Consider the following 18,186-nt stretch of genomic DNA (forward strand, 5'->3'; position numbering starts at 1 on the left):
GAGTGGGAACTGCCACATTTTCTAATGGCTCTGGGAGTTTCTCTGTAGTTGAACCATTCACCTTGCTGAGAGGGGAAGGTGCCTCTGCATGGCCAGAACAGCCTGATGTGAACTTGAACTTGTTTCCTCCACAATATTCTTGTGTTCTGGCTTGCTCCTGGGTGATTCATCCTTGCCGATCTGTTGGCATTTTTTATATAAACAAGTGGCTTGAGCAGAGGTTCAGAAAATAGTTCTGGGAGGCCACGTTGGGTCTGACAGTGTTTCTGCTCTTGGGAACTGTTGTCTTCTGCCCAAGTCTCATCCCAACCACATGGTGCCATCTCCTTATGGAAAAGTCTACAGGCTGCCCACGTGTCCTTACAAATCACAGTCCTGAGAGGAGCAGGGTTTGGTTTCTGTTGCTTCCCTCCCTTCCTGCTGGTTATTCCTGCAGTCTCAGGTGCTGCTGGGTTGGGACCTGGCACTCATGAGCAGCAGTTCTGCAAAGGCACTGTGGCTGTGGTGGTGCTGTCTTGTGACACTGATGGTGAGAGCTGTTAATTGCCATAATAAAACATTGAATCCAGGAGGGTTTAACTTCTCCTCTGGCCTGTGAGCTGTGTCTGTGAGTTGTCCCTGTGAGCTGTGTCTGTCTCCAGAGCCTTAGAGAGTCAAAACCTCCTCCAGGAGAACATCCCTGCCATGTAATACCTGTTGCTCTTGGCCACCACAGGTTTTTCTTTACTTCACTGCTCTGGTCAGTTTAGAATTAGTTGAAACACAGACTCTGCCTTATTCCTCTGAGCTCACTGTTATCTCTGATGGCTTTTGCTGACAGTCTGTGTTTCCTTTGCCTAATTTTGTGTGACTTGTGGCTCCAGAGCAAGACTTTGCTGAGCACACAGCAAAGTCAAAAAAACCCACACAGTTCCTTCTCTGTGTCATGAGGCCCACTGAGAAATAAACCTGGGAGGGAGAGCAGTTCCAGGGGAAGGTGAAGCTGGGGGCATGGTGAGTGTTGAGGGGACTCTGCAGATTCTTTTTCTCCCCTCAGTGAATCAGCTCCGGGTGTAAATGCTTTGGTCCCCTTCTTAAAACGTGGTTTGTGCTGGGGGTGGAGGGAGGAGGTGAGGCTAGATGGATTTATCCTCAGTGCCAGGAGGAGCTGGCTGCTCCCAGGCAGAGTCACCTTCAGTAAAGATGCAGTTCCAGCCTTGTTTGATCTGATGGGGGCTCCTGGCCACACATGTTAATCATAAACCAGCCCTCTCCTCACCACCAGCCCCTTGCAATCTCCTGTTAATCTTCCTTGTTAAAGCAGGAGGAGAAATTAACCTGCTCTTAAAAAAAGTATTAATTTTTAGAAGTGCTGCAGTGCACGGAGCCGGGGTGATTTAGGAGAAATCAATGCAGCAGTTATTAAATTATATGGAACACTTGGTTGTGGCTGAAACAAAGAGTTTCCTGGAATAAGAAACGTCCTGGAACTTCTGTTGCTGTCTTGGAGTTATGTCTACAGGGAATACAGACATTAAAATCCATTTGCAGGCAGTTACCTGGCTCTTGGCCTTGGGTGAGCAAGTGGCTTTGCATGCTCCTGTCTTTGTTTCTGCACTGCAGGTTTGGGGTTTGGGCTGATGTAATAATGCTTTATAACCCCTCTGGGTGAGATACCTGACACTTCCTGCAGGCCTGGGGTAAGGAAAGTAAAAGCTGTGGTTATAACAACTCACTGTGCACTGACCAAAGGCTTGGGGTGCTCCAATTGAGCTGGTTCCCTCCCTGGAGGAAGGGAGGTATAATTTGGCTTTTTGAGGTATAATTTGTTTTCAGTGGATTGCAGGAGCCCCCTCAGGTCCCTGTGGCCCTGGGGAAAGGGGTAAAAGAGCCTGGAGGGCTCAGATATCCCCCCCATTCCATTCTTGATATTTTCATCTGTGTTGCTGCCTCCAAGCAGCAATGTCCACTCCAGGCAGGAGGGATGGAGATTTGCCTTCTGAGGTTTTTGGCAGGCACCATTCCCTGCCTCCCCTCTTCCCAAAACCAACAAAAGCGGGAAAAGCCAGTCTGAAACTCTCAGTGCTCTTAAAAGTGCTGGTAATAGAATCCCATAGCAGACCATGGGGACATGGTTGAAAATAGATGCTTTAATTCAAAGCAGAGTTGGTCTGACTCAGGGGGTGCAGAAGGTTCCCCATCACAGCAACTCCCTGGGCTTGGCTGGAAGGGGATAAATGAGATGTAAGTGCTGGAATAATCCTGCTTTCCTCATCCCTGTCTGTCTGTCAGCACACGTGTTCTTGGGTGAGTTGTGGGGAGGAGGATTGCCTCTCCCCCTGGAGAGGCTGGGAACATTCCAGGTGGTGTTTCCACAGTGGTTTATCTTCCCCGTGGTGATTACACTGCTGCGGTCTTGCCAGATCAATGCAGCAGCCCCGGGTGTCTGAGCTGTGCTCCCACTTCCTTCAGCACCACTGCTCTCCCATGTCTGCATTTTGCCCCACTGACAGGAAAGGAAGAGGAAATAATCCACCTGCTCTTCCAAAGGTTGCACGAATTGCACAGTGGTTCAGTTAAGGTCACACAGCAAGTTGCTAATTAAGACATTTCAGAAATTAATTCGGCCTCTTCGCTCCAAACGTGTCATTAAAGCACCTGCCCCAGGGGCCAGCAGAGCCTGCCCTTAAAAACAGCAAATTCAGAGAAAAGCAGCCTTGAGAACCCTCAGCCTTTCTCCACCCTGATCCTGCTGCCCACACAAACCAAATTCTGGTGTCACTGCAGTCCCTGCAGGATGTTCTGCTGGCTCTCAGGGCAGTGCTGCTTGCAGCCTCCCCTGGGAACAGGCAGAGCTCAGCAGATGCTCCAGCCCCTCCTGGGAGCCCCAGCCGTGACTGCAGACCCTGCCATAGCTGCAGTTGTGCCAGGGTGTTCTTCTTTCAATTTGCTTATTGAGAAAACCTCCTGGACTAGGTGTGAGTTGATGTCTCAGTCCCTGTGCAGCCGTGGTGCTGCCCTTGGAAACGAGCCCTGCTGCAGATTTTTGCCCTGGGGTTGGTTTTCCAGCCTCAGTGCCTGGCTAGTTTTCCTTGGAGAGGCCCATCCTCCTTCCTCATCTGATGGCATCAAGCAGAATTCCTTTGCTCAGCTCTCCCTGGAGAGCTTTGTCTGCTCCTCTCTCACGGGGCTGAGGGGACTTTTTCCCTTCCTTCACTCCAAATCTCTGTTTTTTTGAGAAGTGCCTGACAAACATGGGATTTCCCAGCTGCTCCCAGCACAAGATGCTGAGAGGAGCTGCCTCAGCAGTGACAGCACAGGCACCAAATCCTGGCTCAAACATGGAGCAGGATGAGCTGTGCTCCCCCAAAGCCGTGCCATGGGGCTGGGAGCAGGGATGGAGACACCGGGAGCACTCAGGGCTGCTCTTCCTCCCCATTCCCAGCACATGCACTGCTGGCTTTGCTGGGCAAACTGGAACTGACCCCGCGGCTCTGGGGCTGCCACCAGCCCTGCCAGGGAAGAGCAAACAGGAGCCTCTTGCACCCAAAGCAAACATGACAGTTCCCAGGGATTTTCCAGAGGGTGGGGAATTCTTTGGATCATTCCTTTACTCTGCAGTGCTGTTGGAGGAGACCCTCATTATGTTTACATCCCTTTCACGTGTCCCTTTTTGTGCTTTTTACTCTTCCCCACCAGACATTTTGCTTATTTTTGTTACCAAAACTGTTAAAATTAAAAAGGACAGCCTTGAAAAGAGGAGGCAGCGGTCCCTGGGAAATAACAGCGATCCGGGGAGGAAAGGGAAGAGAATGAGCCACTCCTTTGGATTTCTACAGGCACAATTTGGGGTGGGGCAGACACCAGAGACAAAGAAAGCACATGGCTTTTGGGGGGGACCCCAACGTGAGAATACTCCCCATGAGCTTTGTCACTTAAACCACTTCACCTGAGCCCTAAAATCAGGGGAGTGGGGGGTGGCAGGAGGGGCAGGACCCCCATCCCAGAACAGGCAGGGGGACAAACCCGGTTTGGGTGGCCGGGGAGGGGAGCAGAGGGAGCCCTGTGGCTCTGCAGAGCCCGGCGCTGTTTACTGTGCTCTGTGGTTGGATTACACCACGTACAGTAATTCTCCTCGCACTGCCAGTAATTTCACTGACTTACCAAGCAGGCATCATTTCCTGAAAGTCAGCCCTGGACTTAGAGGAAGTAAGAGCCCTCTGGTCGTGACTAAACACTCTATGCAAATCTCCGGGCACAGGACGGCTCTGCCGGGCCCTGAGTCTCCATTTTCCCTGCTCTGCCTGCTGCATGTTGGTTTTTAAAGCCCCCCGATGAGCCCTGGCTGTGAATGGACCTTTCTCCACTTCGGGCTGAGCACCCTCCCCCTGCTGCTGCCTCGAATGCTGCTCTAAAATGTCCCAAATGCAGTTCTGGCTGAAGTTCCCATCTCTCTACAAGGTAAAGCTTCATTTTTCCTGGGTTTTTCCTCCTTCTCCTCCGTGGAATTCCTGCTGTGATTTTGGTCCCCTGTGGAATTTTATGAGTGATGCCTCTCTCCACGTTGGGTACCCTGAATAGATTTTTTTTTTTTTTTTTTTTTTTTTTTGTCCCAAAGATGCAATTTGTTTTTTACTGGAACCTGCATTCCTGGACTGTTCTGTCAGTCAGAACTCGGGCTCTGAGTGCAGGATTTGGAGGGAAGGAGCTTTCTGAGTGTTGATCTGTGTGTTTGTCTAGGTGTGATGGTTTTGAGGGGTTTTATTTCCAAATTGATGTGGGGTGCAGAAAGCGAGGGGAGCCAAAGCTGAACCCTCCACACTCCCAGTTTATTGCCCCAAATTCAGACAGACTTTGGGATTTGGCAGCTAAAAGATTTTATAGGGATCATCTGCAGCTGCTTCTTCGGTCACTCTTGAATAATAATTTGCTTAATCTTAATTTGCTTTGAGGTGCTAAATCTCTCTTGGCTGGCAGGGTGGCTGTGGTTGTGGGTGTGTATTTGGGTATACAGATACGGTTCTGGGTTTTTAATAAAACCTCCTCTTCACCTGGGTGCCCTGCAGAGCAGTCATCCAGAGCTGCTCTGCAGACACTGTTTCCTCAGTGTCTGGATTGTGAGAAAACAAACCATTTCTATTGATGGCTTGATGGAAAAAAAAATATTTTTAGGATGCTTGTTCTGTCTGTATTTAGACTTCACCTGTTCTTTCATTATTTTTAACACTTTGTTTTGACTGAGGGAGCTGAGCTATTCCCAGGGGTTTGGAGAAAAATCAAGTGTCTGGATTGGGGTACCCTGATTTTTTTCTGATCTTTTCTAGGAAAATAATTGTCTGATAATCTCATTTTTGGGATAATGACAGGAGTACCATGTGCCACAGTAGCATCAGGTCGCCCTCTGCTCTGAGATCCACCTACAGCTCTGCCTCCCACTCTGGGTCCTTGGCCCAGGAGAGGCCAGGACCTGTTGGGGCCAGTCCAGAGGATGCCACAGAGATGCTGAATTCCAGGAATAAGATCTATGTGAAAAAGAGTTGCAGAAAAGTATCTGAAATAAAGATCCTGCCTGTCAGGACAACTTCCATCTGGTGCAGAAATTCAACTTCCACTAAAACAGAAGTGCTGTTACTATAAAACCTCATGTTTCTTATGAAAAAAACTTAAAATTCTGATTAATCCATCTGAAACAGGGACAAAATTACATGTTTCAAACCTCAGTGCCTGAGCTGACCCTGACCATGGGCTTTTGGTTGAGGTGATGATCCATCCTTTTCCCTGAGGTGACCAAGGTAGCTGCTTCCATTTGCCACAGATAAACCAGTGGTGTGATCAGTCAGGCATGGTTTGTACTGGTTGTGGTTATCCATGCCCTTGTGTTAAATCATTACCCTGAGTTTGATAAATGAGGTGGTGGTGGAAGTTCTTGGGGCAGGGAAGCTGGCAGGTGATTAACTTCAGTGCTCTTTAGATAATGCAATTAGTTAAGACAAATCAGAGATTCTGGAAGTTTGTGACTAATGCCACGTAATGCTGGCAGAGGATGGGATCACTGCATCACTTCCAGGAGGAGCATTGTCCTCCCTCTGCCTTGGGGCAGGTTTCCTCTCCCCATTTCAGCCCAGTGGTGGGGCTGGAGTCTTGCCTGGGGATGCAAGGGGCTGGGTGACATTTATGGAATGTCTTGGGTTGGGTCATGAGACTTTCCCATATCCTGTTGCTATCCCAGCCCAGCCCTTGCCTATTGTTGGGATCTCAATGGCCACTGAGCTGCCCCACAGCCTCCCCTGGCATGACTTGGGTGTGCAGATGTTTCCTCCTTCCCCAGCCTCTGTCAGTGCCCTTTGCAGGTGAACAAACCCTGCCTGGAAGTGTCTCAGCAATGGAACTGGGTGGGATTTGGGACCACCTGGCTCCTGCACTGGCCATGGCCAGACCCACCCAATGTTCTTTTGCTTTCTTGAGTGTGAAGGGGAGAGCAGAGATCCCTTAATTCCAAGCTGATAAATCTGTGTGCCTGTTCAGTCTCTGGATGCCCTGATTTCTGGGTAATCCTAAAATAGCCACAGAAATATCAGGAGAGGAGCTGCCCAGGAAGTGCTGCCCTCACTCCCTGAGTCTTTAGGTTCCCCAATTGGTAATTGAGGAATCCAAACTCCCCACATCGCACCTGCCATTGCTGGAGTGCTTCCAGCACCTGCACTGATGGCTTCAGGGCACATGCTGGCCAAACAAGACACCCCTGGGAAGAAGGGGAAGGGAATGTGCCCCAGAGGTTTAAACACCACAACTTTTGATAGCAATCAAGGAGGGTCTGACCCAACTCTTGGCCTGAAGCCCTTGGGAACAGCAGTGCCAGGCTCAGCTGCTCGTGGGTTTATGTCAGACAAGACTAAGTGACTTTTAAGAGTCTTTGGCTGCCTTTCTGCCTGTGGTGGGAAATTGGCCCTTTACTGGAAGTGAGCAGTGATTCCTCCTGTAGCAGCCCCTGGTTCTGGTGGGTTACCCTGGTGCTCAGGGACAGGGGCTCATCTCTGGCCAGACCTGAGAGCTGGAGTTTGCTGCTGGAAGTACATTGCTCTTAATTAACAGCAAATTTTTCTGCTTTGACAAAATTTGAAAACGCTGTTTGGAGTTGGAGGAGGGCTGAGGTGATGGGATGGAGCCAGGGAAGGGGCAGGGTCTGTGCCAGAGCAAGAAGTGCTTATCAGCTCTTGGTTCTTACCAGCTGAGATAGGGAAACCAGACTGGGGTTTGATGTTTGGGAGGGGATTGATGGCTCTTTCTGAGCCAGAGCTTGTGTGGCTCAAACCAACAGCATCACTGGGCTGGCACCAAATAAAATAGTTACAAACCATCCAGCCCAGTGACCAGAAAAAGAGCAAGGGCAGAGCTTGGTCCCTGTTGCTGAAGCATGTTCCTTGTCCAGGCTGGGGCTGGCCCTTGGGAAGAGGATTGGTAGATGTGCCTGGATTTACCTAGATTCAAATCCAGGTGACACCAACACTCCTTCCCCTGCTCCTGGCAGCCTCATGTGTGCAGAACCTGCCAGGAGGAGAGGGATGTTTCCCCCAGGCTCCAGGTAGGGAAATTGCAGTGAAATAGCCACTCTGTGATTGGGTGTGGATGTGAAATCCTTGAGTCCTTTGGGGTCAAGCTGAAGCCTCAGCAGCATTTTTTAATCAGTGATGCCTCGTTGAATGCTCCTCTCTCTCCCAGTCTGTGATGCAGGGATGTGCACAGCCCAGTCAGTGTACTCACATTCCTGAGCAGGGCTTTTCCTCCTTTTTCAATAAGCATTTTCAAGCAGCACCACAGAGCATGTCCTCAGTTCCACGTTCATTTCTGGGATCTGTGGAGTGCAGAGTCGCAGAGCTGCTCATTGAGCAGCAAGAAACCAGAACCTGCAGGCTGAGTGAGGAAAGAGCTCTCTGATCTCCTCCCTCCTCCAACCATGGCTGTGTTTCTGTTGCAGGATTCTTCATACCTCGATGAGCTCTCCAACAACAACTCCCTCTTCTCATCCCCCGCGGATTCGCTCTCGGACATCGCTGATCCCAAGGATTTCCTGCCCGCCGACAGCCTGAGCCACGTGCCAACACTCTGGGATGTCAGCACACCCCAGCAGAGCCAGATTGAGGTAGGGGCTGCTCCTTTCCCATCCCCCCAGCAGGCTGGAGGTACCTCAGGCTCCATCCCATGGGGGTTTTAGCCAGGAATTAAGAAAGCAACCCAGTTCCTTCAGTGGAGTTTGAGGTGTGATGTTGTTTTGCTGTTACTTCACTGGAGGAGGGAAGGGATGGAGAGGTGTTCAGTGTCCTGGAAGCAGGAGGAATCCTCTCTCAGAGGGATTCTTCCAGAGTGCAGGGCAGGCACTTTCTTTCTTTCTCCTGGCAGCTGAGGAGGATCTATCCCTAAAACATTCAGCAGCTCCAGGCTGCTCAGGAGTGCTGAAGGGATGGACTCCAAGAAAACCATCCTGACATGGATCATTAGCTCCCTCCCTGCAGCAGCACCTTTTGTTTGCTCACCAGGGCAAATAGTTCAGTAACAATGACTGAATAACTGTCTCAACTTCAGACTCACCATTTGTGTTTACTTTGTGAGTCCAAGTCCCTGCAAGCTTTTAACATCCCAGAGTTTTCTGGGGTGTGGCAGCTCCCTGCAGTCTTTCCCCATCACCTGGTTGTGGGCATTTTTGGGCATTTTCAGCAGCCTTCTGCTTTCTGCTCTGTCTCAGCTGGGGGACTGACATGGGCACCACAGGCACCAGCTGGCTCTGGAGGTTGTTGGAGCCACATCATCCACATCCACTGGATCTGGGTCTCAGCTCTTGCAGTGCCATTTGTGGCACATTGGCAGCACAAATGCTGTCCATTTGTGCCTCTCATTTCCACTGGAAGTCACTCTCTTAGGAAGAATGAGGGAAAAACACCCCAAGTGGCTACCCCAGGAGGCAACTGGGGGAGTCACTGCTGCATTTTGAGGCTCTGCTGTGCTCAGTGTCTCTGACTGTGCTTCCCTGTGCAAGCCTTGGACCAGTTGGAACTTGCAGTTTGAGGCAGCAGGAAGAGAGCTGAGCTATTGGAACACAAGAAATGTCTGCAGACATCCCAGGTTTGCAGATTGGGTGGTTAAAAATGCTGGAGAGCAGATGCATCCCCCAGGAGAGAAGAGCCACGTGCCACATTGCTCATATTATTGCTGTGTTTTTATGCAGAAGCCCAAATCCCTGAAGAAATAGTTCTCTGGTGGCCTCTTCCCAAACATGGGAGCTCTGGTTGAGACATTCAATGCCTAGAAAATCCTGGAGTTCTGTCTGTGGAGTGCACAACAAAAACTTACTGGGAAATGCTGTTCTAAATCCAGCATGAAGGAAACAAGGGAGAAATAAACGTTGTGTGTGAGAGTGACTCTTGTGAGCACAGCAGGATCTCCAGCAGAGTTCTTGTCCCTGTGCAGTTTCTTGTCCCTGTCCCTTGTGTCCCATGCTGCTCCTCACATCCTGCCCTCACCCCTTGTGTCCTGCTGAGCTCTTGGGCTCAGATAAGCCCAATTAACTCCTTGGAATTTCATTTATAAACGACTTCCTTTGGAAAGGAATCTCCAGCTAATTTTAAATGTTATCTTACTTATGTTTGCTGAGGCAGTTCGGGAGGGGTTGCTGCTTTTTTTGGGCTATTTTTTGACAAACATTTGTAGCATTTGCTGAGGTGGTGTCAGTGAGGTGCATCCTGGACAGGACATTTTGGTTTCATTTTTGCGTGGAAGTGGAACAAGTACTGAGGCACTGGGTGAAAGAACTGTCAGATTGACTCACCACTGCCTTCTGCACACTGGTGTGGGATATCAGCAGCTTAGATTATTTTGTCCCTCCCCACATCACCAAACCACCATAGTTTTCCATAGAATTGCAGGAATTTGGGCTTTTGAGCAGCCAGAGCAGTCACTAAGCAGCAGTGGTGGAACATCAGTCAGGTTACATCCTGATTCTGTGATCCAGGACAGCCAGCTCTGACCCACAGCCTGCTGCTGGGTTATCAGCAGTGTAGTTTTTCCAGAACTTTTGTCTCAGACAGAGCAGGAGCATCAATTTCTCACAGTTCTGATGCATGGGAAGCTGGGGGAAACCCACCTGTAGATCCCAGGTACAGGAGCAGCCTTGTGCTTTGTGCTCTTTAAAAAGAAACATTCTCACTGAGAATCCCTGGATTGAGGTGCCCAGTGCTGAAGCTGGAGGTGGTTTGGGGTCAGAGTAGAAAGGGCTGGACACAGAAATGTGCCTGTGGAGAGAGCTGCTATCCCAAGGAAAGGAGTTTGTCACTCAGGAATGGGCAGAGAGGGAAGAGCTGCCACCCTGTGAAATATTTGCAGGAGCAGCAGACAAAACAGCTTTGATTGTAATGGAGTTGTGAAATAACCTTTTAAAAATAGTCCCTGTCATACATTGTGTTTTCTGTCATCCATCTCACACATCTCCAGTGTTTTTAAGGCTGGGAAGAACAGCCCAGCCTTGGAAGGCTGTGACTGGAATTTGTGAGCTGCTGATGCAGTTTTTTTAGTTGCTCATTCACAGTATGTGAAGCAGCCTTCTCCCAGCTCAATCCCAGGGGAGGGATTTACACAGAGGGAGGTTGGCTTGGCAGCCACGTGGGACTGATTCCCTTCCCAGGGAAGTCACAGCAAGGTGGGGCAAAATGGAGAATAATGCAGAGAGGAAGAAAGTGGAGTAAGAGCAAGGCTGTGATTGTGCAATTGTCAGTCTCTCTCCTGCTTCCAGCCCTGTGCTCTCACGGATCTGAGTTCCTCTTCTCTGGATGTCCTTAGCACAGAGGGAGGAGAAAATCAAACCAGGAGCTGAGGGAGGGTAGGAAAGGCAGGAATTGTGCATGTGAATGATCCATCTCCCACTGCAGCTCCTGCTCCCACCTGCTTTGGCCCTCACAGCACATTCTCACCTGTGTGGGTGGTTTTCAAATGCTCAGAACAGCCAAGGCTCCTGTTGTTTCCTCTGCAATTCCCAAGGTGGAATGCTGAGTGCCAAAGCTGGGTCAGGATAGCAAAGATTTGTACTTTGGGGATTTTTGTGATGCAAACTCTGCCTTGCATTCCCTTCCTGCTGCTGGAGCTGTGAGAGTACATCCTGCCCTTCCAGCAGCTCCTGGCCTTTCTCCTATCCAAGACCAAACTGAGCTTGGATTTGTAGGTGGGGATGTTTCACCTGCTCTCCAGATTTGCTGGCACTGAAAACAGTTCTTCTGTCCAGCTTCCTTCTGGTAATTCTGACTCAGGCTTCCAGGAATGGAGGGTGGGTTTTTTCTTTCTTCTTCTTTTTATTTTTCTTAAATTTTATTTAAAAATAGGAGTGTTTATGCCTAAGAACTTCCCATCTCTGCTGCTGGTGGAGCATGGGTCTGTCATTGAGCCTGGCACTCTGCAGAGTAAACTTGGAGTAGTGCTGCTCCTGGAGCTGCTGAGTGCCTTGAATGCCAGAGCTGCTGGCCTGACCTTGCTCTCTGTTGGTAAATTCCAGGGTGAATTTGTTTGTGTGGGAGCAGATGAAGGATCTCCTGAGCCTGGAGTATTTTGGGAGCTCTCTCTAGTTGTGGAGTGTCTTAAGAGATCTCTCCTGGCAAACTGCATGGTCCAGGGATCACAGTGTGCAGGGATCTTTGTTGGTGCATCTCCCTGTTTGCCTTTCCTCACCTGCACCCTCTGTTGCAGCTCTTCTCACCCAGCACACCATTCCCTGGCCTGAACAGCTCCAGTGACCACGTTCCTGCTGTCCCCAACACCCCTCTCCTCATCAGCTACCAGGTGAGAGCCACACTGGCCTCAGTGGGATGCTCCTGGTGACATCCCAGTGCTGTGGAAAGCAATTCTGACCTTTTCCCTTCAGAGGGAGTGAGACAAGTAACTCAGACAGACACAGATCCCTGCCCTTTCCCAGAAGTGTGTTGCACTTCCCAGAGGGAAACCTCAGGGACACTTTGGGCTCCCAGGACTTTGCCCTCTGCTGTGGGCACAGTGCTGGCTGTAAAACTGGGCCAGTTGCCTGCTCAGGGCAGGTTGGGCAGGGTTCACATGACCCCACAGCCCATGCCAGAACTGGTGCAAACATCTTTCCCCAGTTTGGTGGGAACCAGGCAGCTCTTACAGCCCCTGATGGCTTTCCTTAAAGAGATGGATTGTGTTTAGGGAGGTTTGTGGGTTTGGGGGATGGTTTCAGTGACAGTTCTAGCTCAGCAAGAACATTAATATTGGGTCAATGCTGTTTTCTTCAGTCTCAGGCTCCTGCAGAGGAGGAAGATGAAGGTGAGGAGGAAGAAACTGAAGAGTTGGGGCAGACAGAGACCTATGCAGAATATATCCCTTCAAAATGTGAGTGTTGCCTTGGGAATTGCTGTTCACTCCATTGTGGACCAAACTAATTTAATTGTGTGTTTGCTGTGGCACCTCCCAGGCTTGTGGTTTTCTAGGAGAGCTCTACAGTGCCTTGAGCTGCAGCTGCATGATGAGCTCTGAGGTGCCCCTGGGAGTAAAGACCTTGACTGACCTGTGCTCTGTTGTCCTTTAGCCAAGATTGGGAAGCACCATCCTGACCTGGTGGTTGAGACAAGCACCCTGTCCAGTGTCCCCCCACCTGACATCACCTACGAGCTCTCCCTGCCCCACTCTGTGGCTGACAAAGGCTCTCTGTCTGCCCTGCAGCTGGAAGCCATCATCTATGCCTGCCAGGTACCTCCTGCACCTCAGGTGTCCCACACCTGGAGGAAAATGCCTCTTGCAGAGACGGGTGTTCACATGTGTTAAAATATCTGTAATTTGGGTGATGAAACTCCTTTGGCATTTTAAATGACTTTTGAAGGATTATTTGAAGCTGGGGTCTGTTTCCCAAAGATGCAAGAACCCTGGACTTTTCTTGCCAAGAGTTTTACATTTGGGGGGGCTTTTCCATGAACTTGTGAGCTTGGTCATGACCCCTGAGCTTTCCTGCTGTGTTTTGGCTGAGCTGTGCACATGCATCCATGGAATGTATGAAAGGCTTAAATGATGCTCACATCAGAGCTCTTAGCAAAGGCAAATAATGTTTAATCTTCAGCTCTGTTCTTGATTTTGCAGCAACATGAAGTTTTACTGCCCAGTGGGCAGCGAGCTGGGTTCCTGATTGGGGATGGTGCTGGAGTCGGGAAGGGCAGGACTGTTGCAGGCATCATCTTTGAAAATTATCTTAAAGGGAGGAAAAAAGCTCTGTGGTAAGCTGTTGGGTTTTTTTTCCTCATTTCCCGTAAGACCTTGGAGTTAGCTTGGATCTGGAAGTAAGGAATTCTTTAGTGCTGATGTTGGCTTTAGGGTTGAGTCATGCTGTGGCCTTGGGTAAGTCGTTTCCACCTCTTAGTGCCTGACTGCTGCCTGTGAAATGGGAATATTCCCCCTGCAGCAGGGATGGAGAATGAGTCACTGTGAAATAGCAGGTTTTGTGCTCCTTGGGGTGAGATGCCAAACCTGGCCCTGCTCTCCCTGCAGTCCTGGAGGAATCCCTGGAGCTGTTCCTGGGCTTCCCATGTGCAGAGGCAGGGATATGGGGCATTGCTGCAGATCACCAAGGGGCAGACAGGCTGTCAGATCTCACACTGGGGGGTGTGTGCACTGGGAGATGTCAGAACTTTGCACAGCTCCTCCTGCTTTGTTCAGAGCTGTTAATCACCAGAGCTGTTAATCACCCTGTGCTCTGACTCCCCGGGGTCACAGCCAGCCCCAGCTGCAGGGGGAGATAACCAGCCCCAGGAGGAGATAACCCCTGCACATCTCCCTCACAGGTTCAGCGTCTCCAACGATCTCAAGTACGATGCTGAGAGAGACCTGAAGGACATCGAGGCCTCCCACATTCCTGTGCATGCTCTGAACAAGGTAGAGGAGCTGCACTGCTGCTCTGGAAATCAATCTGGTGTAGTTGGGGGCTCTGGCTGAGCAGGACAAGGCTCAGGCAGCAGCAGAGCCTCTGTTCCCTCCTCCCAGCCAGCTCTTCCCACTCGGGGCTCCAGCTATTTTTAACAGGGAGCACAGAGCTGTTCCCTGCAGGGAGTGGGAAGTGTCAGCAGGCAAGAGCAAATACAGCAGAGCTGGAACCTTCTTCACCATTATTAAGGAATCCTGTGGAGAGAACAGCTCTGTGAGATGTGTTCTGCTGTCCTGGGCCAGCCTTTCCCAGTGCTGGTTCATGGAATCACTTCTCAGAGATGCCCAGATTGGTGCCTGTTGTGGGTCTGTCCAGTGTCTCCCAGTTCACTTAAATCCTCTCTGATTTTAATGATATTAAGCAACCAGCTCTTACAAAGTCCATAGAAACCACAGGTGTCTGACACCTCTGAATGTGCTCCACTAAAAGATTGAAATGAAATTTGTTTTCAGCCCCAAAAGACTTCAAATTGAACTTTCTTCAGCTTGGGACCAGAGTTTTTCCCCTGCCTTGTATTTCATTACATGTGAGACCCATGACAGCAAGACAGGCAATAATCTCACCTGGTCAAAGAGAAAATTATTTTCTAGAAGGAATTAAAACAGACAGGAAGGGACAAAGCAATAAAAGACTCTCAACTGTTGCTTACAGAAGAGGAAGCACTTTTTTTGCCAGAAAATCTATGTCCTCACAGTTCACTGCAGGCTTCCAGATGTGCTGACACATTGGCTGGGGCACTTCTCCAGGCATTTACAGTCCCTGTCATCACCATATTTCAGTGTCAAACACAAATGCTGAACACATCAGCTACCAACATCTTTTTGCCTGTTCTGAGCTGGGGCTGGGATTTGTTCTTAGAGCAGGAATGTGTGTCCTGCACGGCTGCTGCACACGGAATGTGGGCAGGGATGGGTGTGACCTGCTGGGAGAGCAATCCCAGTGTGTGTGTGTGTGTGCTCCTGCTCTTCTTCTGCAGATTAAATACGGTGACACAGCTACCTCAGAAGGAGTCCTCTTTGCCACCTACTCAGCGCTGATCGGTGAAAGCCAAGCCGGGGGACAGCACAGGACACGCTTAAAACAGATCTTGGAGTGGTGCAGGGAAAACTTTGAGGGAGTTGTATCCTTCAAAAAAGCAAGAGACAAAAAACAGAGAGAGAGAGAGAGAGGAACTGCTGCTTGTGACTGTGCTTCAGCAGGGAACAAAGAGCTTGAGGCCATGTGAAGTCACGGGGAGCAGCCCAGTGCCTGCAGGAGACAGGAATCCCCCACACTCAGATCTCCTCCTCCTCCAGGATGCAGTTAAGAGGAGGAGTGGAAGAAGCAGCTGGGATTAACCTTTTCAGCATTCCTCTCCCTCAGTACTACAGGACACACCTTGGAGGTGAAGGGAGAGGGAGGGGTGGATGACTTTGGATCTGAAGAGCACAGGGCTGGGCAAACCCAGCAGATTCCATGTGTGACCATGAGTCAATCCTGTGGATACTGGGACAGATTGTTCTGTTGCTTGGAGGAGTCTGGGCTCTATTTTCTGTCTGCTCCCATCTTCAGGTTGAAAATAGATCCTTTTTCCTTAACTGACACTCCCCTCCAGATTGTGTTTGATGAATGCCACAAAGCCAAAAACGCCAGCTCTACCAAAATGGGCAAAGCAGTGCTGGACCTGCAGAACAAACTGCCTCGAGCCAGGGTTGTCTATGCCAGTGCCACAGGTGAGCTGCTCTGCCCACAGTGTGGATTTGAGAGTGGCACAGCTCCCCTCTGACCCGAAGGGGCACCCTGAGGTGTGAGTGTGTGAGATCCTGTAAGGAGAGGCCAGTGCTGCTGCAGGGCTAGAGAGGAGCTCAGGGTGCTGAGATCTGCCCCAAGCCCCATCACTGATGTTACTTGTGGCTTTTTTGGCAAGTCAGATTAATTTCTCTCCAGTTTAACTTGTTCCTGACCAGCTGTTCCAACTGCTTGGTGAATGTGGGGAGGGCAATGTTTGGATAAGTCTCCAAAGGCACAATGGCATACAACACCCTCTTCAGAGTTCTCTTCACTTGAGTCACAACTCAACACACCTCACCAAGTGCTGGGGGTTTGCTGACAGTGATTTCTGTCCCAACAGGTGCCTCAGAGCCAAAAAACATGATTTACATGAGCCGCCTGGGGATCTGGGGGGAGGGAACCCCATTCCGAGCCTTCGATGAGTTCCTGCACGCGATTGAGAAGAGGTGAGTCCTGGGCAGGTGGGGGCCTTGTGTGGGAAATGCTGCAGTGCCTGAGGATGGGGTGGGCAGCAGGAGCTGGGGTGGGGCTGCTTCTGCAGAGGCACCTGCCCTGTGCTGCTCCTGGGTAGAGGGAGAGTCCCACAGCTGGGGCTCAGAGCTGGGGTTTACAACTGGGGTTCCACAGCTGGGATTTCACAGTTGGGGGTCAGAACTGGGGCTCAAAACTGAGGTTCCACAGCTGGGATTTCACAGCTAGGGATCAGAACTGGGGCTCAGAGCTGGGGCTCAAAACTGAGGTTCCACAGCTGGGATTTCACAGCTGGGGGTCAGAACTGGGGCTCAAAACAGGTTCCACAGCTGGGATTTCACAGCTGGGGCTCAGAGCTGGGGTTCAAAACTGAGGTTCCACAGCTGGGATTTCACAGCTGGGGGTCAGAACTGGGGCTCAAAACTGAGGTTCCACAGCTGGTGTTCAAAGCTGGAGGACAGAGCTGAGGCTCATAGCTGGGGTTCCACAGCTGGGGTTCAGAGCTGAGGTTCACAACTGGGATTCCACAGCTGGGATTTCACAGCTGGAGGATTAGAACTGGGGCTCAGAGCTGGGATTCAAAACTGGGGTTCCAAAGTTGGGGTTCACAGCTGGGGTTCAGAGCTATGATTCAAAACCTTGGTTCCAAAGCTGGACTCACAGCTGGGTTTCAGAGCTGAAGTTCACAATTGGGGTTCTACAGCTGGAATTTCACAGCTGAGGGTTCACACTGGGGCTCAGAGCTGGGCTTCACAGCTGGGATTCAAAGCTGAAATGCAAAACTGGTGTTCCACAGCTGGGGCTCAGAGCTGGGGTTCATGACTGGAGTTCACAGCTGGGGTTCATGACTGGGGTTCATGATTGGGGTTCACAGCTGGGGTTCGTGATTGGGGTTCACAGCTGGGGTTCATGACTGGGGTTCACAGCTGGGGTTCATGACTGGGGTTCACAGCTGGGGTTCTGATGTGGGTCCCACAACTGTCATCCTCTGCCAGGGGAGTTGGTGCCATGGAGATCGTGGCCATGGACATGAAGGTCAGTGGGATGTACATTGCTCGGCAGCTCAGCTTCAGTGGGGTGACCTTCAGGATTGAGGAGATCCCTCTGGATGAGAAGTACAAGGCTGTCTATGACAAGGCAGCCAAGCTGGTGAGCTGGGCCCCTTGTAGTGGGTGGCTGAGGTCTGACCATGCTTTGGGCACAGCTATTGGTGTGTGGGGAGGGTGTGAGGCCCCTAAATGTGGCCGTGACCTCAAATGTAGGAAGGAAGAGAGGTACACAATGCTCAGCTGATGTAATAAAAGAATTTAAGACTTTTTTGCTTCTATTTGTAAGTCTCACATTTGCAAACCAAAGCTGCATCGTTCTGATGGAGAGGATGACCACTATTCATTCAACCTGATTCTAAATCAGATTATCAGCCCTCAGACTGTTGCAATCACTTCCTGCACGGCATGAATGGCAGTAGGAATGACACTAACTCCTTCTTGTTGGCAGTGGGCAGAGGCCCTGATGGTGTTCCAGCAGGCAGCTGACTGCATTGGGCTGGAGTCTCGGAAGTCTCTGTGGGGTCAGTTCTGGTCGGCTCACCAGCGCTTCTTCAAGTACCTGTGCATTGCTGCCAAGGTGCAGCGCCTCGTGCAGCTGGCCAGGGAGGAGCTGGACAGGGACAAGGTATGGGAGCAGCACCCACCAGCCCCAGCTGGGCTTCTGTGTAGTGTGCAACCAAAGGGAGTTAATCATTGCTTGGCTTGGTAGCCAGTGCAAACCTCTGTAAGGATGGATTTCTCTCCAGAGTGAAGGGCGGTGTTTGGGTGTCTGAGAATGTTTCTGGGAATATTCCCAGTGAATGATGCTGGGGTGTTAAGGTGGTCTGGTGTCCTGAGGTGTTGCCTGCTGTTTGAGTGGCTGGGCTGGGAGAGGATTCTGAGTTGTGTTCTATGCCAGGTTGGATGGGGCTTGGAGCAGCCTGGTTTAGTGAGGTTGTCCCTGGGTTGGAATGAGAT

The 18,186-nt window shown here is 50.6% G+C and overlaps 1 protein-coding gene across 6 annotated transcripts in view; it reads left to right on the forward strand.

Moving 5' to 3' along the window:
- Positions 1–18,186, forward strand: part of SBNO2 (strawberry notch homolog 2) — a 47,386-nt gene that overhangs the window by 15,321 nt on the left and 13,879 nt on the right. For 5 of the 6 annotated variants that reach the window (XR_013776950.1, XR_013776951.1, XR_013776952.1 and 2 more), the window contains 11 exons: positions 7,955–8,119; positions 11,704–11,796; positions 12,264–12,360; positions 12,557–12,717; positions 13,102–13,235; positions 13,800–13,890; positions 14,916–15,059; positions 15,534–15,651; positions 16,050–16,155; positions 17,176–17,329; positions 17,678–17,854. Coding sequence is in view for 3 of the 6 variants with exons in the window: in XM_079328449.1 (XP_079184575.1) it covers positions 7,955–8,119; positions 11,704–11,796; positions 12,264–12,360; positions 12,557–12,717; positions 13,102–13,235; positions 13,800–13,890; positions 14,916–15,059; positions 15,534–15,651; positions 16,050–16,155; positions 17,176–17,329; positions 17,678–17,854 (1,440 nt within the window). In the remaining 3 variants the exon portion in view is untranslated. Of the gene's footprint in view, positions 1–4,175; positions 4,441–7,954; positions 8,120–11,703; positions 11,797–12,263; positions 12,361–12,556; positions 12,718–13,101; positions 13,236–13,799; positions 13,891–14,915; positions 15,060–15,533; positions 15,652–16,049; positions 16,156–17,175; positions 17,330–17,677; positions 17,855–18,186 lie in introns of those variants that run through there. The other variant, XM_079328451.1, reaches the window with a different exon arrangement.

Source organism: Erithacus rubecula (genome assembly GCF_903797595.1).
Source record: "Erithacus rubecula genome assembly, chromosome: 28".
NCBI classification, from domain to species: domain Eukaryota; kingdom Metazoa; phylum Chordata; class Aves; order Passeriformes; family Muscicapidae; genus Erithacus; species Erithacus rubecula.